Source organism: Zalophus californianus, chromosome 9 (genome assembly GCF_009762305.2).
Source record: "Zalophus californianus isolate mZalCal1 chromosome 9, mZalCal1.pri.v2, whole genome shotgun sequence".
Lineage (NCBI taxonomy): Eukaryota > Metazoa > Chordata > Mammalia > Carnivora > Otariidae > Zalophus > Zalophus californianus.
Window position 1 is genome coordinate 76379085 of NC_045603.1, and position 19892 is coordinate 76398976.

General features: G+C 44.3%; 1 protein-coding gene, 1 long non-coding RNA gene and 1 pseudogene across 6 annotated transcripts; 2 read left to right on the plus strand and 1 right to left on the minus strand.

Moving 5' to 3' along the window:
• Positions 1-6350: 6350 nt before the first annotated feature.
• LOC113922307 lies at positions 6351-7688 on the plus strand (annotated as a pseudogene).
• Positions 7689-8135: 447 nt separating this feature from the next.
• LOC113923036 lies at positions 8136-12424 on the minus strand. Its single transcript, XR_003520152.1, has 3 exons — positions 12291-12424; positions 10112-10239; positions 8136-8415 (listed from the first exon to the last, which is right to left on the minus strand). It is a non-coding gene; the product is annotated as an uncharacterized LOC113923036 (long non-coding RNA).
• Positions 12425-12569: 145 nt separating this feature from the next.
• LOC113923033 lies at positions 12570-17254 on the plus strand. 5 transcript variants are annotated; one of them, XR_003520149.1, is made up of 4 exons: positions 12570-12656; positions 12917-13107; positions 16622-16737; positions 16864-17254. XR_003520149.1 is itself a non-coding variant. In XM_027595524.1 (3 exons), the coding sequence occupies exons 1-3, from the start codon at positions 12570-12572 to the stop codon at positions 16680-16682; spliced, it is 339 nt and encodes a 112-aa protein (XP_027451325.1). In that variant the 3' UTR covers positions 16683-17254. The 5 variants fall into 5 exon arrangements, 3 of the variants coding, with proteins under 3 accessions (XP_027451325.1, XP_027451326.1, XP_027451327.1); XM_027595524.1 differs by having other exon boundaries at positions 16622-17254; XM_027595525.1 differs by lacking the exon at positions 16622-16737.
• The last annotated feature ends 2638 nt before the right edge of the window (positions 17255-19892 follow it).

The following is a 19892-nucleotide window of genomic DNA, read 5'->3' on the forward strand; positions in this document are numbered from 1 at the left end:
AGCAGACTCCCTGCTGAGCAGGGAGCCCGATGTGGGACTCGATCCTGGGACTCCAGGATCATGACCTGAGCCGAAGGCAGTTGCTTAACCAACTGAGCCACCCAGACGCCCCTATAGAATCTTTTATTAAAAGATTTCATTTATTTATTTGACAGAGACACAGTGAGAGAGGGAACACAAGCAGGGGGAGTGTGAGAGGGAGAAGCAGGCTTCAGGCCAAGTAGGGAGCCCTATGCGAGGCTCAGTCCCAGGACCCTGGGATTATGACCTGAGCTGAAGGCAGATGCTTAACCAAATGAGCCACCTAGGCACCCCTATAAATAAATAAATGTTAAAAAATAAAAAGCTTACTTTTGGACCTAAGTTTGTAATATCTGTTAGACATCCAAGTAGAAAAGCTTAGTAGACACTTGCACATACAGATAGGAATTCAGGGCAGAACAGTAGTGTATTTGTCATCGTCCAATCAAGAGTCAGAAACCACACAGCTATTTGAAGAGGGGTGATTTATTTTATTTATTTATTTATTTATTTATTTTTAAGTAAGCTCTGTGCTCCCTGTGGGGTTTGAACTAGGAACCCTGAGATCAAGAGTTGCATCTTCTACCAGCTGAGGCAGCCAGGTGCCCCAGAAGGGGTGGTTTAATGTAAAAAAACTATGTATGACAGTTCTCTCTAGAAACAGAACCAAGAGGGTGTGTGTGTGTGTGTGTGTGTGTACATAGAGAAATTTTAAGGAATTGGCTCATGCAATTGTAGAGACTTGGTAAATCCAAAATCTACAGGGTAGGCTGTCAGGCTGGACACCCAGGGAAGAATTGTAGTTCAAGTCCAAAGGCAGTCTGCTGGCAGAATTCTTTCTTGTTCAGAGGAGGTCAATCTGTGTTCTATTTAGGCCTTCAACTGATTTGGTGGGGCCCACCCATATTATGAAGAGTAATCTGCTTTACTTGAAGGCCACCAATGTAATTTCATCCAAAAAACATTTTCACAGAACCATTTAGAATAATGTTTCATTAAATATCTGACCACCGTGGCCGAGCCAGATTGATACATAACATTTAACCATCACAAACTATAACAAGAAATTAGAACAAAGGGAGATTTGCTGCTAAGCAATAAAAAGAACTGAAGAATACAAGAATTAAAACACAAAACAAAACACAAGAATAGCATCTATATGAGCAGCCACTAACCCTAGGCCCGAGGCCAGGCAAACCTAAAGTGCCCCCTCTCCCTCAGGCTGAGAGCCCAATTTTGTTAGGGCACAACCATAGCCCATCAGTACTAAAATGCCACACCAGTAGCACTTGTGAATCTACCCTTAGGTGCCAGGGAACTATCCATGGGGAGGTACCATGTCCCAGAACTTGCTGGGAGGCCATCCATGGAGAGGTGCTATACCAGTAAGACTCAGTGGAGAGCCACCCAAGGGAATGCCATACGAGGTTAGCTGCCAAGCACAAGAGCTAGGAGCGTCCTGTAGGAGCTTGCAGAAGGGAGCGCAGCAGAACCAGGAAGGGAAGCTCCCTCCATTGCCTCTCCAGAGCATTCTCCTGACAAAGGTGAACATGGTGCCAGCTGGCAGAGGGAAAGTGTTTACAAGAGGGTCTAGCATCATCGTTGCAGAACAGGCAATAAAGGGTAGATTTGGAGCTGAGAGGTGATAAACTGATAACTGCCCCAGTTCCTGATACTCAGTTACAGAGGAAACAAAGGAGGGGAGCAGGAAAATGCAGAAGGAAAAGCGGAGACGATAGAGCAAGTATCTCCAAACTTTATGGTGCAATGCTTTGGAGCAGGCATTGTCTGCCATGTCTCTTTGAACTTGGTCCAGATATATCTATACAGTTTTCATCACTACCCTTTAAAATATTAACTTTAAAAAATACTGATTAACTGCAGTTAAAAAGGTTAGGAGGCTTTTGCAGTCTAAGGGAAAGAAGACCACAGGGGTAGCAATGAAGGTGATGAAAAGTGTTGGGCACTGGGTATATTTTGAAACTAAAGCAGAGAACTTCCTGATGGATTGAATGTGGGGGATGAACAAAAGAAAAGTCAGGAATGACTAAGGATCTTGGCGTGAACAACTAGAAGGATGAAGCCAGAATTTCTGTTAACCAAGATGAATAAGGATGGGGGGAGAACAGGCTTTGGAGACAGATCAGAAGTTCAAGTTTGGACATATTAAATTTCAAATATTGATTAGATATCCAAGTGGAAATGGTGAACAGGAAATTGAATGTCTGAGTCTGGATTTTTTGAGCAATTGGACTTCAGATATAAATTTGGGAGTTGCCAGCATATATAGATGACCTCCTAAAACTCGATAAAGAACATAGCCTCCTAAAACTGGATAAAGAACATAAAGGGATTGAGTTATTAAATAATCTCCCAAAACATTCATTTTAATTCCATGATAGGGATATGGCATGATTTATTGTGTGACATTTAGATTTACCTCCCATTTTTTCACTATTCTGAAAAATTCTATGACGAAAAACATCTACATATTTCCTAATGTTTCACTATTCTGAATAATACCATAATGAACAAAGATCCTTGCTTTGTGAGAAATTACCATTTTTGTGGGTCAAAGGCAAATGTAGACAACTTTACATGATTCAACCTAGTATTTGTGATACTTCTTTTGGTTCTTTATCCTGATGTGTTATAATTTGATTAAAATAGATACTGTAACCTAGATGGAGCAATTAATCTCTGGGCTGCAAAATCTAAAATTAAATCACTCTAGTTAGAGCTACCCTGTAGGGCCAGATGTTTCCTAAACTCCAGTAAAACAATCCTGAGGTTTATCATTTACCTATCCATAACTTGTCTTCTTAAATTACCCCAAAACTTTTCCTGGGTTTCTCACATTAACATCCTATGCTTCAAAATACATGAAATAAAAACTGATGGAATCAATGAGAAAGAGACAAAGCCTCAAGTATAGTAGGAAAAGTACTCCTTTCTCAATAATTGAAAGAGTAAATAGACAGGAAATCAGTAGAGACATAGAGAACTTGGACAATACCGTCAACCAACTTGACCAGATTGACATAGAATATTTTCACCACCAACAAGATATAAATTCTTTCCAAGTACACAAAGAACACTTACCAAAACTGACAATATTTGGGGTCATAAAACGTGTATCAATAAATGTAACAAGATTCAAGACATGTAAAGTGTGTTCTCTGGCCAAGAGGGTCAAAAAATGAATCAAAAGTGAAAGCAAAAAGAGCATCTAAAGCAGCTCTTAAAGAGAGATTAATAGCACTGAACACCTACATTAGAAAAAGTTTTCAGGGGCTCAGTAGTTTAAGCATCCAACTCTTGATTTCAGCTCAGGTCATGATCTCGGGGTCGTGAGATCAAGCCCTGTGTTGGGCTCTGTGCTGGGCGTGGAGCCTGCTTAAGATTCTCTTCCTCTCCCTCCACCCCTTCTCCATTTCTCTCTCTTGCTCTCTCTCAAAAAAAAAAAAAAGTTTTTCTATGATACATATGTAACAGATGTTACTATGTTCCACGTAATGTATGTTAACATGTTAATTAGAAACTGTTTAGAAACTAAAAAAAAAAACGAACAAAAAAGACAATTAAAAAGATTAGAGCAGAAATCAATGAATTAGAAAACAGAAAAAGAAAAAAGAAAGTCAGTGAAACCAGATGGTCATTCTTTGAGAAATCAATAAAATTGATAATCCTGTAGCCAGACTGATTAGACAAAGAAGAAACAAGACACAAATTGCCAATATCAGGAATGACAGAGTTGACATAAATACAGATCCTACAGATATTAAAAGAATCATAAGGGAATAACATGAACAACATTTTGGCAATAAATTCTACAACTTATATGAAAAGGATGTTTCTTAAAGACATCAACTACCAGGGGCGTCTGGGTGGCTCAGTCGTTAAGTGTCTGCTTTCAGCTCAGGTCATGATCCCAGGTCCTGGGATCAAGCCCCACATCGGGCTCCCTGCTCCGCGGGAAGCCTGCTTCTCCCTCTCTCACTCCCCCTGCTTGTGTTCCCTCTCTTGCTGTGTCTCTCTCTGTCAAATAAATAAATAAGATCTTAAAAAAAAAAAAGACATCAACTACCAAAGTTCATTTGAGAAGAAATAGATAGATAACCTGAATAGCCTATGTCTGTTAAAGAAATTTAATTCTTATTCCATTTGAATTGAATAGTTAACTTCTCACAAAGAAAACCCCAGGCCTAGATGACTGCAGTGGTGAATTCTATTAAAAATTTAAGAAAAAAGTAATGAAAATACTACACAAACTCTTCCAGAAAATTGACGAAGTGTGTGTTAATTTGCTAAAGCTTCTACAACAAAGTACCACAGACTAGGTGGCTTAAACAACAGACATTTATTTTCTCATAATTCTGGAGGCTACAAGTCTGAGATCAAAGCGTTAGCAGGGGTTTCTTCTGAGGCCTGTCTCCTTGGCTTGTAGGTGATCTTCTCTCTGTATCTTCACATTGTCTTTCCTCTGTGCATGTCTGTGTCCTAATTTCCTCTTATAAGGACACCAGTTACATTGGATTACAGCCCACCTTAATCACCTCATTTTAACTTAATTACCTCTTTAAAGACCTTATCTCCAAATATAGTCACATTCCTAGGTACTAGTAGTGTCAGGGCTTCAATATATAAAATTTGAGAGGACACAATTCAGCCCATAACAAGGTAATACTTCCCAACTCATTCCGTGAGCCAGCATTATCCTGATACTATTACCAAACAAAGAAATTACAAGAAAAAAAAATACAGACCAAAAACTCTCATGAACATAGATGTAAAAATTCTTAACAAAATGTTATCAATTCGGGCACCTGGGTGGCTCAGTTGGTTAAGCGACTGCCTTCGGCTCAGGTCATGATCCTGGAGTCCCGGGATCAAGTCCCACATCGGGCTCCCTGCTCAGCAGGGAGTCTGCTTCTCCCTCTGACCCTCTTCCCTCTCGTGCTCTCTATCTCTCATTCTCTCTCAAATAAATAAATAAAATCTTTAAAAAAAAATGTTATCAATTCAAATCTGGTGATAAAAATATGTCATGACTAATTGGGCTTTATCAAGGAAAGCAAGGTATTTGTTATTCAAAAATTAAAAATCAAGCAACATAAATCACCACATTTACAGACCAAAAAATAAAAGCAAGTTATATGCTCATCTCAGTAGATGTAAAAAAAATTTTTGACAAATTCTAGCATTTATTCATGGTTTAGGAAAAAAATTAACTCAGCAAATTTCTTCACCTCAGATTTACTATTTTCATGGGTCAGAAAATGCTAATGGGCATCTACAAAACACCTATAGCTAAACATTACACTTTAATGGAGAGAGGCTGAGCACTTTCCACGTAGGCTCAAAAACAAGGCAAAGATATCCAGTCTTAACACTTCTATTCAACACGGTACTAGTTTCTAGTCAGTGCAATAAGAAAAACAAAAAGCATCAAGATTGGAAAGTAAGAAGTAAAACTATTTACAGATGACATGATTGCCCCTGTATGGAACTTACTAAAAGGTTACTAAAACTAAATGAGTACAGCAAGGTTGCAGGACACAAAGTTAATGTACAAAAGCCAGTTGTACTTCTATACGCAATAGCATTACAAATCTGAAATACTTGGGAATAAGTCTGACCAAAAAATGTGCAAGACCTACTCACTGAAAACTACTGAGGGAAATTAAAGAGGCCCTAAATATATGTTAAGATATGGTGTGGAAAAAAAAAAAGATAATTTTTTGTGTTTGTAGGTTAGAACAGTCAATATTATTAAGAAGTCAGTTCTTCCCAATTTGATCTATAGAGTCAAAGCAATCCCATCCAAAATCCTAAGTCTTTTTTTGTAGAAATTAACAAACTAATTCTAAAATTTATAATGAAAATGCAAAGAACCCAGAAGAGCCTAAATTACTTCGAAGAAAAGAGACAAATTTGGAGGACTATATTAACTGATTTTAATACTTACAATAAAACTAGAGTAATTCAGTTGGGGGGGAATTGCAGTAGACAAATAGATCAATTGAACAGAATAGAAAGTTTGGTAACAGACCCACACATATAGGGTCAATTGCTTCAATGAAGTTGCAAGGGCAATTAAATGGCAAAAAGAATAGCCTTTTCAGTGAATGTTCATATGCAAAAGAAACGAAGTTCGATCCACACCTTATACCATATACAAAAATTAACTCAAAATGCATCATAGAGTGTTCACAGCACTGTGCTTTCCCGCTGGTGTGCTCCTTCAGAGCTGAGTCATTGCTGATTCATGGAGCTTGAAGGACACATTGGCTTTTTTGTTTCAACAAAACTTGAAATTTGGAAACAAAATGGAAGAAAACAAACAATGCAACAGTATGGTTAATGGTAATTTTGAAGAAGTTCCCAGCAAGGAGGTAACTGAGTTCAACCATCTACTGTACAAACAGAGATACTACTTTGTTAAAAATTTAGTAGATCAACATCAACCCAGGAAGGTTGCAGACTTGGGCTTCCGTGATGCCACACTTAGATGGATGCTAAAATTCCACAGTTGCCCTGAACATCTTGTTAGAATAGATATTATTGCTGCGAATTCCTTACAATGGGAAGGGACTAAGTTGACTCCAACAGTGGGGGATTATCTAGCTCCTCGGGACCTAGATTTGACTATAACCTTGTATCGTGCTTCTTCTGTACAGAAAGACTCTCGTTTGGGTGCCTGGGTGGCTCAGATGGTTTAGCGTCTGCCTTTGGCTCAGGTCATGATCCCAGGGTCCTGGGATCAAGTCCTGCATCAGGCTCCCTGCTCCTTGGGAGCCTGCTTCTCCCTCTGCCTCTCTCTCTGTCTCTCATGAATAAATAAAATCTTAAAAAAAAAAAAAAAAGACTCGTTTGCTTGGATTTGACTTCATAACATGTACTGAATTGATAGAATACTTAGATTCTGAAGATCTGGCCAGTTTCCTGAAGTCATATTTGGGTACTTTTCTCTGGGTATGGTTGTCATCAGCACACCAAACTCTGAATTCAATCCCCTGTTTCCAGCATCAACCTTTAGAAATCCAGATCACAAATTTGAGTGAAACAGAATGCAGTTTCAGACATGGGCTTTGGATGTGGCAAATCTCTACAATTACTACATCGAGTTTACTGGTATGGAGGCTCCACCAGCAGGAGCTGAACATGTTGGATACTGTACCCAGATAGGGCTCTTCCAGAAAAACATAGCAAAGGCAACTGAATCGTGCATTTCAGAGCCACAGGAACATGTTCATAAAGCTGTTTTTACAACCTCATACCCAAGTTTACAGCAAAAAGAATACCTCCTGCTTGTTCTGAGTGCCCAGGTGTTAAAAGCAGTCGACTTCATGAAAGTCGGGTTTCTCCTGGATCCGAAGAAAAGCGCGGTAGAGTGGTTCCAGAAGGCAGTTGCATCCAACAGCATGGATCAACCCTCACAGAAGCTTAAGGAGCCCACACAGAGCAGTCCCCCAAACCTTACAGTATGGGAAAGGTTTTTGTTCCCCTGGAAAGACTCACTGCTTATCCGATGGTGAACCGCTTGGTGGACAGTGTGGAGAAGCTGAGAACATTGCTTGCTGAAGCAATTCAACTAAACAGATCAAACTGTGGTACAGGCAGACTTGATTGATTACCATACACAAAACCTCCTTGAGTCTTCATGATAGGCTCATTTAGACAACTTTGTGTCGTCATAAGTTAGGCAACTTAGTTTTGAATTTCTCTAACCTTGTTCTTGTTTTTCATATGCTTTTTGCAGGGTGGTGGAGGGTTCATAATGTGCCTGTTCATGTTTCTGTTAGTCCCATGTTGAATGTGACTTTAAAAAAATTTTAAAGCAAATTGGATTATCAAATAAACCTTTTCCCAGGGTGGGGAAATGCATCATAGATATAAATGTAAATCCTAAAATTGTAAAACTTGAAAACAAAGGTAAATGGCCTGGAGTGAGGCAAAGATTTCTTAGATATGACAACAAAAGATATAGTCCATAAAAGAAAAAAAGTGATAAACTGGACTTCATAAAAATTAAGACTGTATGCTCTTCTTTTTTTCAAGTTGGAGATATTTATTAATCAGTGTAAAACTCCAACATAGCACATCAACACGACTTTGAGCATTCAGAGGGGAAATAGTTCTTGGTTAAGCAGAAAACTGTACAAATGACTTCTGAAGACCTTCATTCTAAGCAGTTTTATAGTCAAACATTTCAGTTAGAAGTCTGAATCCTCTTTCTTCACTTTGCTGTAATCTACATTCACTGAGTAGAACTTGCATTGATCATTAGGACACACTTTACTCTGGGTTCTGGGTTACTCTCTTCATCCCAACAGATATTTGGATGGAACAATGCCAGACACAAGACATACACTGCTTCTCCAGTACCTCCAGCTCCCATAAATATGAAGAGAGAAATCAAGCTTGAATGTTTTCTTGGCCTAACCAAGGACCTAGGGGAGCATATTTGTGGCAAAGGCCTCGGGTGTAAAAGGAGAGGAGACTAAGGCCACGCCTGGGACTAAGTAGTCTCTGCCAAAAAATATACTCTTTGAAAGATACTATTAGGAGAGTGCAAAGATAAGCCACAGACTGGGAGAAAATATTAGCAAATCACATATCTGATAAAGAACTTGTATGCAGTTTATATAAAAAACCCTCAAAAAGCAATAAGATAGGGACGCCTGGGTGGCTCAATTGGTTAAGCGTCTGCCTTCAGCTCAGGTCATGGTCCCAGGGTCCTGGGATCGAGTTCTGCGTAGGACTCCTTGCTCAGCAGGGAGCCTGCCCCTCCCCCTGCTTGTGCTCTCTCTCTCTCTCTCTCTGGCAAAATAAATAAATAAAATCTTAAAAAAAAAAGGCAGTAAGATAAACAGCCCAACAACAACAAGAAGGGGCAAATAATTTGAATGCACACTTAAGGAAGATATGGGGATATCAAAAAGCACACAAAAAGATGCTTATCACCATTAGTTATCTCAGAAATGCAAATTAAAACTAAAATGAGATACTACTATACACCTCTGAGAATGGCTAAAATTGAAAGGACTGATTATACCAAAAGTTGGTGAGGATGTAGAGCAACTGGAATTCTCATATACTGCAGATGGGAATGTAAAATGGGACAACCACTTTGGAAAACAGTTTAGCAGTTTCTTAAAAAAATGGACATATACCTATCATAAGACTAAGCCATTCTATTCCTAGGTAATTAATTACCAAAGAGAAGTAAAAGCATATATCTATACAAATACTTATACATGAATATTCATGATAGTCTTATTTGTAATAGCCAAAAACTGGTATTAACCCAATTGGTATCAACAGGTGAGTGGATAAACAATTGGTGATATATCCACACAATGGAATACTACTAGCAATAAAAAGGAATAAACTACAGATACATGCAACAACACAGATGAATCTCAAAGTAATTATTCTGAGTAAAAAAAGGCAAAAAATGAATACATACTATAGGATTACATTTGTATAAAATCAAACAAAAATGCAAATAATCTGCAGTGACAGAAGACAAATGGGTTGTTTGCTTGGACACGGGGGCTGCTAAATGGATGGGATGATAAAGAGGCACAAGGAAACTTTGGGATGACAGATATATTCATAATCCAGATTGTGGTGATAGTTTCATAGGTATATACATGTGTCAAAACTGCACACTTTCAGTATGTGAAATTTGTTGAATGTCATTGATAGCTCAATAAAGCCTTTTTAAATCTAATCGAAAAGTTGAGAAAAGGGGTGCCTGGGTGGCTCAGTCAGTTAAGCAGCTATCTATGGCTCAGGTCATGTTAAGCAGCTACCTTTGGCTCAGGTCATGTTAAGCAGCTACCTTTGGCTCAGGTCATGATTCCAGGGTCCTGGGATCAAGACCTGCATCGGGCTCCCTGCTCAGTAGGAAGCCTGGTTCTCCCTCTCACACTCCCTCTGCTTGTGTTCCCTCTTGTCAAACAAATAAATAAAAAATTAGAAAAAAAAAAACACCGAAAAGTTGAGAATACATTGAAACTAAAATGGAAAAAAAAAAGTAGGGGCAACCCAATAACTTGATTTACCCATCATTCTCTTCTACCTCATTCAATGGGCTTCTTAAGTTCATCACTTTGTTATCCACAGCACTTCAGACATCTTAAGATGTGGTACACTCTATGCCAAAGGCTGGAAGCAGGTCAGGTAAATCTGGACGAATCCAACAAGTGCCTAGTGTAAGGAAACACATGTGACTGCAGTCACACACTCCTTCAAAGAAGGCCAGCTGGCATTTTAGCTTCTAGGTTTCCACACAGCATGCTGTTATGACTCTTTAAATGCCTCCCCTTAAATTCTTGCCCGGTTGTGTCCCTCAATCCTAATGTATTTTATCATGATCCCCCACCCCCCCCCCGAAAGATCCACCTTAGACCAGGCTTCAAAAGTTCAATAAATACCTAGACTTTGCCCTTTCCCCTCTGCCCTCTGATAGGCTCCTCAGGCTAGTCAAGTTAGTACTTTTCCTCACTGTGCAAGCAATAACCAGATTGTCTTGATGATAATTCAGGAAGCCAGGATTCAACATTATTGATCATTCATATTTTCTCTTCTAAATTGTTTTAGTAATCTTTGCCCATTTCTTCATTTTAAATGTTTGCTTTTGGTTTCGATTTGTAGTTTGAAAACTTTTTTTTTAAAAGATTTTATTTATTTACTTGACAGAGAGAGACACAACGAGAGAGGGAACACAAGCAGGCGGAGTGGGAGAGGGAGAAGCAGACTTCCCACTGAGCAGAGAGCCCAATGCGGGGCTCGATCCCAGGACCCTGGGATCATGACCTGAGCCGAAGGCAGACTCTTAACGACTGAGCCACCCAGGCGTCCCTAGTTTGAAAACTTCTTAAAGCTATTCTTTGCACTATCTGATGTAAATATTTTCTCACTTTCCTTTTATCTTTTTGGTGGTTTGTTGTTGTTGCTGTTGCACAGAAATTTTTAGTTTTCATATGTTTAGAATCATTATAAAAATAAATAAATAAAACAGCTTCCGGTGCTATACTGACTGGGTTCAAATGTCTACTGCTTACTAGCTGAGGATCCTTGTGTAACTCTCTGTGAACCCAGGTTCCTCATCCTGCCTCCCAGGGGGATGCAAGCTCCCTGAAAGGAGGTATTTCCGGCTGTTTTGCTAACTGCTGTATCCCCAGCTCTGGGGACAGTGCCTGATACATAATAAACGCTCAATAAATATTTACTAAATGAATGAATCTATGAAGTCAGAACAATCTTATTTACCTCATGGGATTGTTATAAGAATTAATTAATCTTCATGAATTTTAGTCTAGAACAGTGCCCGGCACACACTAAGAGTAGAAGGAACGGGAGCGCCTGGGTGGCTCAGTCGTTAAGCGTCTGCCTTCGGCTCAGGTCATGATCCCAGGGTCTTGGGATCGAGCCCCGCAACGGGCTCCCTGCTCCGCGGGAAGCCTGCTTCTCCCTCTCCCACTCCCCCGCTTGTGTTCCCTCTCTCGCTGTGTCTCTCTGTCAACTGAATAAATAAAATCTTTAAAAATAAAAGAGTAGAAGGAATGTTCCCTCCCCCTCCCATCCCCCAAATCCTGCCTCTCTTAGAGAAGTTTCACCTGATCGTCTTCCCTCCCGCCCCCACCTCCCCTCAGTGAAGTCTTTCCCTTTCCTCGGCCCCCTCCTCCTCCCACAGGATTTGCACCATTGTTCCCTTTCAGGGTGGCTCACTTGTCACTGGAAGTTCTTAACCTGTGGGCATCTGGGAGCCCCTTTGAAAAACCAAGGAAATTTATGAACACTCTCCCCAGAAAAATGCACCTATGCGCAGACACACAGGCTTCTCCTTACAATAGGACGGAGCTCACAGAATCCGGCCACTAAACTGCCATTTTAGATCCCTGAATTAAGCGGACATGAATGTCAAAGACTCTTTACTGCTTCGGAGCAGCAAACCTTAACAGGTCACACCAAAGCAGATCTTTAGTGCGAGGGTCAGAGTCCACACCGGGAGTCCCGATGGGAGCTCCAGTGAGATGCAAATCGCTCTCCGCCTTTCCGAGCGAGGGCGCCTATTGTTCCTCGCCGACTGCATTTCAGAGCCGACCCCTCACCCTGGCGGGGGAGGGGCGCTGTGGGGACCAGGGCCGGGAGAAAGCGAGTTTCTAAGTGGAAGCAGGGGGGCTCCAGTAGATTCTAAGGTCATTTATAAACTGCGGCCACCGTCCCCCAGTGGGTAAGCAACAAACCCTAAGCACCATAATGCTCCCTGTTCCTGTCTTCTGCGATCGGAACGAGGGACACGGTGGGAGACCGTCCCACTGCCCTTTCAGGAAGCGACGAAGACTGTCCTGTAAAAAGGTGACGAGCCCAGGCCCAGGGACGAGCCACGTGACTCCGTCTAACTGCTGTAACCGTCCTAAGCCGTCGCGAGGAGCCGCGCAGACGTGCTACTTCGCGGGCGAGAAAGTGAGGTGACTCAGTCGCCTACACCATGTGCTGCACCTAGAAGCGCCCATCGTTGGGAGCTGTTATGCATGAGTATTGAGGAGCAACTCAGAGCGAGGAGGTCGCGCGGGAGCCAGCGCGCTGGCCTGGAGTCGGCGGCGGGGGAAGAGCGCGGGGTGCGGGGAGCCGAGCCCCCCGACCCCCGCACGCCCCGCACGCCCGGCTGTCTGCTCACGGTCTGGGTGGTCCCTTGCCTTCTTTTGTGTTGTGGAACTCCCGCAAATAGACACGCACACACCCTCCCCTCTCCCCCCACCCCCCGGCCCTCTAACACGGGGTCGGCCTCCCTCACAGACGAAGAGCTCTGTCCCAAAAGTGAGTGGACTCAAAGAGCCTGAAGGCTGGGTGCAGCCCTTTCTTTCATTCTTCTGATTAGAAACAGTGCCAGAGGCGACGTGATTTGCCCGAAGTCGGCAACTTCCTGGAACTGGAAACCAATCGGAAGACTTCCGCGTCGCTGCTCTTTCCGCTGTGCTCAGGTTACTCAGCGCCTCGGGACCCGCTTTTTGAAAAGGAAAGGAGAGGTCGGCCCGGGAGCGCCCCTGAAGGAAATGTTCTTCGGACTCGGTAACTGCTCGTGGCCGGCGTTGAGAGAGTGGGGGTGATACAGTGTGGAACCTGCTTCCCCCCAAAACATAACGTCCACAGTTTCAAATTGTTTTCCGAGATCCTGAATTTTCGTGGGTGCATCTTACGGGGGGGGGGGGCGGGGGGGCTGCGAGCATACCTGTTTTGTTTACCTAATGCAGAGTAGGTACCTAATATTTGCCGAGCGGAGGACTGCTCAGCTGCATGAGCCCCGTTGCATCATAGGGATGTAGGAGGGTTTGCGGAGCCCAGCCCCACCTGGGAGGCGCGGAAGCCCTTGCCAGTTTTTCTCAATTATGGCTCTGCATATCCTCTGTGCATAAATCCTTGACTGCATCTCTTGATTATTTCCTTAGGATATTTTCCTCGAAGTGGGATTACTGGGTTGAAGAGTAAGCGCATAGTTAAGTCTCTTGATTCGGAGTCCCTCCAGCAGGGCCAGAGTGAGTCACCTTACCAGCAAGCGGGCCAAAACTCGTTATCATCAGGCTTCATTTTTCTTTCTTATTTTTTTGCCATCTTGATAGAACGAAAATGATATCCCATTTTGTTCGCCTCTCTTTGTGGACTAATTAGGTGGAGATTGGGCTGATTTTTTTATTTTTTAAAGATTTTATTTATTTATTTGACGTAGAGAGAGACGGCGAGAGCAGGAACACAAGCAGGGGGTGGGAGCGGGAGAAGCAGGCTTCCCGCGGAGCAGGGAGCCCGATGTGGGACTCGATCCCAGCACCCCGGGACCATGACCTGAGCCGAAGGCAGACGCCCAACGACTGAGCCACCCAGGCGCCCCTGGACTGATTTTTTAAAGACATACTCTAAGGAGCCCGGAAAAATCCCGTGTGGGAAAGGAGACCATTGACACCAGGCACACACACTCTGCCCAGCAAGGTGAAACCAAGGGGCGGCAAATGTCTGGCATGATTTGACCTGAAGATGTAAACATCTGAGCCTTGCTCCAGAGGCTTCCCCTGACCAAGGGAGGGGGAGCCGTGACTTACTTGCTTCCCTATGGTTATTTTCATTTCCTGAGGAGGAGTGAATGTTATACAACAAATGAAAAATCTGTATACTTATCTTTAAGGACAGCAAGAAAAAGTAGAAATGGGAAAAACGATTTCAACATCATGGGAAGGGGGGAGTGAGTGGTGAAGTTTGGAGGCTGTGTGGAGGAGGGGGGAGCTAAGTCCCTGAAGGTCCGCTGCCAGCCTGGCTGGGAGGGAGGGAGCAAGAAGCCTCCCAGGGCTCTGGAGACTTCCTCCTGGAAAGGCTGCTGTGTGTTTTGCGGCATTTACAAGGCCTGGGGTCCCTGGGGACCCGGAAGGGGCTTTTAATGGACTTGTGAGGATCAAACTTAAACTGCCAGGGATAAAGGAAAGCGGTAAGGAAGTCGAGGCCGAGGTGCAGCTCACGCTGTGCTCTGGGAATGAGGAGGTAACTGGCATTTTCCGAAGGTGGGGTGATGGTAGTTCGGGAAGCTTTTGGGGCTATGAAACCGTGGGGACTTCTCGCCCAGTCAGAGCCACGCGCTGCTCCCCACCCCTTCAGATAGCCACTAGGTTCTTTTGCAAACCACACCCAAGAGGATAACTGATTTACCAATGTTTACAGGCAGTTTTATTTACTAATCTAGCTCGCATTTACTCTCCACTAAATGTATGGTCCTAATGACAGCCATCAGTATTTTCCTGCTAATAAACATACGGGATATGTTTTATGGTTGTTGGTTTTTTTAACTTTGTGGGGCAGTTTTTCTTGATTACTTTAAAATTCCTATTAAAGTTTTTGGGTTTTTTTGGTTTTGTTTTGTTTTTAGAGAGGGAGAGAAGTGGGAAGGGCAGAAGGGGAGAGAGAATCTTAAGCAGGCTCCACACACAGTGCAGAATCCGATGAGGGGCTTGAACTCACGACCCTGAGATCATGACCTTAGCCGAAATCAAGAGTCAGTTGCTTAACCAACTGAGCCACCCAGGCACCCCCCTTTTTATTTTTCTATTAAAGTCTTAAATTTAACAATCAGCTTCTAACAGCTTAGCAATCTGTGCATTTTTCTGCCACTTTAATTCTTCTAAAAGGGCTCAAGCCAAATATGAACCAGGAGTTCTTAGAGGTTTCAATGAATGATTTCAAACCCTTGTCACACTTTAAATCACTTGGTGGCTTTTAAAAAATTACAGTTTTCCCTCCCTCCCTCTTGGGAGACTAATTTTGTAGGGCTGGTACCTGAAAAGCTAGTATTTTTGAAAAGCCTCAGTGATTCTTGAGTTGCTGCTATAAAGGGGACTGATGTCCAAATGCCTATCTATTTTGTCTTTTAATGAAATTATGAAATTTGGAAATGGCAGTTTTAACTTCTAAAATGTTTTTTTTTTTTTTTAAGATTTTATTTATTTGACAGAGAGAGACACAGCGAGAGAGGGAACACAAGCAGGAGGAGTGGGAGAGGGAGAAGCAGGCTTCCCGCCGAGCCTAGAGCCCTATGCGGGGCTCGATGCGGGGCTCCAGCCCAGGACCCTGGGATGATGACCTGAGCTGAAGGCAGACGCTTAACGACTGAGCCACCCAGGTGCCCCTTAACTTCTAAAATGTTAAATAAGGCTTTGCATTTCTGGAAAACATTCCTTTAGGCTCCCTCCCCCCCCCCCCCGCCCCCCACCCAGGGCTTGAGCTTCCTGAGCTCTTCAGTCCTTCCTTACCTAACACTCCCTGCGTCCTCTCTGGTTTCCCGAGATTCCTGCTTTCTCCCTTTGGCAGCATGTTTTGGGCTTTCTTCCTATGCTGTCTTTCAAAGCCTTCTGCTGTTTAGGGCCCTGGAAACTTGAGGTATCAGCCCTGGGGCCATACTGTCCACTCCCACAACTAGCCTTGGGTGCTGTGAGTCTCAGATCTTCAGGACTCACTGTTTCTCCAGGAAGTCTCCAGATGCCCACATTTCAACTGCCTACCCAGCATTTTACCCTTAGGTATCCCACAAAGCACCTCAGACTCAGTGTATCTCAAATACTACATTCTTAGCCATGTTTGTTCTTTGTGGGTTTGTCTTTTCTTTATTTTTGGTAACCTCTACACTCAGTGTGGGGCTCGAACCCACGGCCCCGATATCGAGTCACATGCTCTTCCTACTGAGCCAGCCGGGCGCCCCTGTTCTTTATGTTTTGTATCTCAGAGAAAGGCTCTACTATGTCAGTCAAGCCAGAAACGTGGGGGTAACCCCATTCTTTCATTTAAAGCCACTATCCTAGGCACCAGGAATACCAGAGACTACAAAAATCCCTGTCCTCCGAAAACTTGTATTCTGGAAGGGGAAGACAGACAGTAAACTATTAGTCCCCAAATCTAACAGATTTCAACTTCTAATATCTCTAGACTCCACTCCGTCTGTCCAGTCACCACCTTAGTTCAAACCCTGATGGCCTCCCTCTTTCTCTTACTCCCTCCAGTCCATTCTCCCCACAGCAGTATAATCTTTCTAATGCTGAATCTTAAATTTCAGCCTCCAGCTTGAAGCTTTCCATCCCTCCAGGACAGAGTCGGCCTTCACAGCCCTGGGTTAAAGGGTTTTACAGCTTCTGGGCCCTGTTGGCCTCTCCATCACACACCTCCACCCACGTGAGCCACTCTGCTCGGCCGCACTGAATTTCAGCTGCCGGCCACCACACCTGCCACCACACCTGCCATTCCCAACTCTCTCCCTTCCCTCCTGCCTAGAACAGCAGTCGGCTGTTCACTTTACAGGTCTCAGCTCAGACGGTATGACAGGCAGCCTCTAAGCTGGCCCCACTGATCCCTGCCTCCTCCTGTTCATGCCCTTGGGATTCTGAAGAACAGAATGTGGCAGAAGCTGCTGTGTTGCAAACTGCCCTGTGATGAGGGCCACGTGACAAGGAACAGAGGGAGGCCTCCAGCCAAGAGCCTGTGGGGGAACCGAATCCTGTCGACAACCACGTGAGTGAGCTTGGCATCGGGTCCTCCCCCAGCTGAGTCCTCAGATGAGTTGGCAGCCCCAGCGGTCAGCGTTAACCTGCGACCTCCTCCTCCAAGACCTTCAGCCCTGAGGCAGCCAGTTAGGGCACGCCTGGATTCCTGACCCAAAGAAACTGTGAGATAATAAATGTTTGTTGTTTTAAGCAGCTACGTTTTTGTTAATTTGTTACTCAGAAATAGATAACAAATACCACCTCTGGACCCCTGCCCCTCCTCCACACCAAATGCTGTGCCCTTCTGAGTTGCAGAGCCAATGGTATTTCCACCTGTCATCCCCAGTGCTTAGCTCTTAGTATTAACTAACTAATTTATTTATCTATCCCTATCTCTACCCCTAGATTAGGGACTCTATAAAGAAAAGGAGGAAGAGAAGAAGAAAGTCACCATTTTCCTTCTCAAGACTCTGAATACCTGCTCGGCTTTGGCCTCAGCTTTGCACGGCCACAGTGTCCACAGTGATGGCCCCAGCGGGCCACTGCAACCCAAGGAAGAGGCTTTGGCCAGCTGTTCTCACCTCCCTGCGCCACAAGCGCACGCACACGCACACGCACGTGCCCGCGCCCACAAAAAGAAGCATGCACACTCACACTTCGGGCAGGCTGCCCTCTACTCAGGAGGAGACTGGGCGGAGTCTCTGCTTGCTCCTTCCACACACACCCTGAGGCTACCCTTTGTGGGTTTTCTGAATGAAAGGTGGGAGGGAGAGCCGCCTTCTACCTTTGAACTGCCCGGCTCCTCCACCTTTATTTGCAGCCAACTGAACTGTTCCAGGAGGACACGGTTGTGAGTCCCCTGGGGGGAAAAACAAAAAAGAAAAAGCGCCCAAGTACTTCTTGCTGCTTTCATTTTCTGGTGTCTCAACCCACAGGCCACTCGCTATCTCTGACCTAACCCGAGATCTGAAAGGGGCCACCTCTGGGTTCCCAGAGTGCTCGGTGGCACCTCCCTTGGGGCTGATAAGAGCACTGTCCTCGGGGCTCTGGTTCACTCTCCTGCCCTTTGTTAGACAGAGAGCAGTGCCCTTGGCCTCCCGATGGCCTTCTGTTACCCCGTGCCAGCTCTAACTCCCCCAGTCCCCCTGCCACCCCCACCCCCCCATCCCCTCTGCCGGTCTGCCAGCATGTCTGTTGTGTCCAAGCAGGCTGAATGAATGTTTGAGAGGCATGCCGGGCTAGGAACACACCTCTGTCTAGTTTAAAAAAAGAAGCTTCGAATAACACTGCATCTTTTTTTTTTTTTTTAAAGATTTGGTTTATTTATTTGACAGAGAGAGAGACACAGTGAGAGGGGGAACACAAGCAGGGGGAGTGGGAGAGGGAGAAGCAGGCTTCCCGCTGAGCAGGGAGCCCGACGCGGGGCTCGATCCCAGGACCCCGAGATCATGACCTGAGCCGAAGGCAGACGCCCAACGACTGAGCCACCCAGGCGCCCCCTAATAACATTGCATCTATGGTGCATACTTCTGCCCTGTTGGCCCTGCTCCAGCGCTCAGGGGCAGAGTTCCTCTCGGCCTTCCTTTTGTGATTGCCTTCTGCTCAGCTGCTCACTGTTGCTAAGAAGGTTATACCCATCAGCTGTGCTCTAGACGTGTAGTAGTGTGACAATGAGAAGGACATGGATTTGGGGGTGGCACATCTGCCATTTACCATATTTGATCCTGGTTGTGTCACCTGGCCATCCTGGGCCTCATCCTCCAGTCAGGTCTGCTAATATGCTGTTTCCCCCTATTCTGAGATTAAATTAAATAAACCACACACAAGTAGAAGTAGGAGTCAGTGTTCAATATTTGTTCTTGTGTGTTTTAAAAAGACCTCAACCATCTTTGTAAGTTTTCCTCGGAAATACGGAAAGCAAAAGAATCCTGACATCTAGTTGAGAAAATGCTGCATTAGTTTTGTTTGTTTTTTTGTTGGGGAGATGGAGTAGGAGAAGGTTGAGGGTGATGTTAGGGGACTGCTGATTTACTGGTTTTTAATCTCACTCTTTCAATTCTGCTGTTCTGGAGTCATGCTGTGGAAACCAGCTGCTCCAATGCCCGAGGAAGGGATGTGCCTGGACCTGCCGCCAACTCCCAGGTGGTAAGGTATTTTTCGTGCTTGTGTTCCAGTCTCTGTGCCTCTGTTCCCGCCCTGTCACGGCTGAGAGGAAAGCGCCCGCGTCGCTGAGAGCCCACCAAATGCGGTGGCCGACGTGCCGCCCCATCAGCGCAGGTCAGAGTCTTAGGACCCACAAATACCACTCCGTTTCCAGATCAACAAACACTTGTCTTCAAAAATCAGTTGTATCCAACTTTCTTTCCATTGCCCAGAGTAGACACAGTGGGCAGGTATCAAGTCATGCATTTTAGTGCTCTTTTCTTTTTCTTTTTCTTTTTAAGTTTTATTTATTTATCTGAGAAAGAGAGAGAAAGCACAGGCACGAGTGGGGTGAGGGGCAAAGGGAGAAGCAGGCTCCCCGCTGAGCAGGGAGCATGATGCGGGGATCATCACCTGAGCTGAAAGCAGACGCCTAACCACTTGAGCCACCCAGGCGCCCCTCGGTGCTCTTTTCAAGTCAATCCAGTTTATGATGTAGTGTGCCCTAGTGCCTGACTTAATGTGTTATCAGAAGAAGAGCCAAACACATTGTTTTGAGATATTTCGATATTTAAGTCAACAATAGGTTTTTTTTTCTTTTAAAGATTTTATTTTTAAGTAACCTCTACACCCAAAATGGAGCTCGAACTCACAGCCCTGAGATTAGGAGTCACATGTTTCCCTGACTGAGCCAGTAATAACAGA

Excerpts from the sequence above, each read along its gene's own strand:
- LOC113923033 (XM_027595524.1), top strand. The coding sequence starts at position 12,570 with ATGAGTATTGAGGAGCAACTCAGAGCGAGGAGGTCGCGCGGGAGCCAG. Across the intron at positions 12,657-12,916 it reads CGGCGGGGGAAGAGCGCGGG|AAACAGTGCCAGAGGCGACG; the intron begins GTGCGGGGAGCC and ends TCTTCTGATTAG. Across the intron at positions 13,108-16,621 it reads GGAAATGTTCTTCGGACTCG|CCTCCAGCTTGAAGCTTTCC; the intron begins GTAACTGCTCGT and ends CTTAAATTTCAG.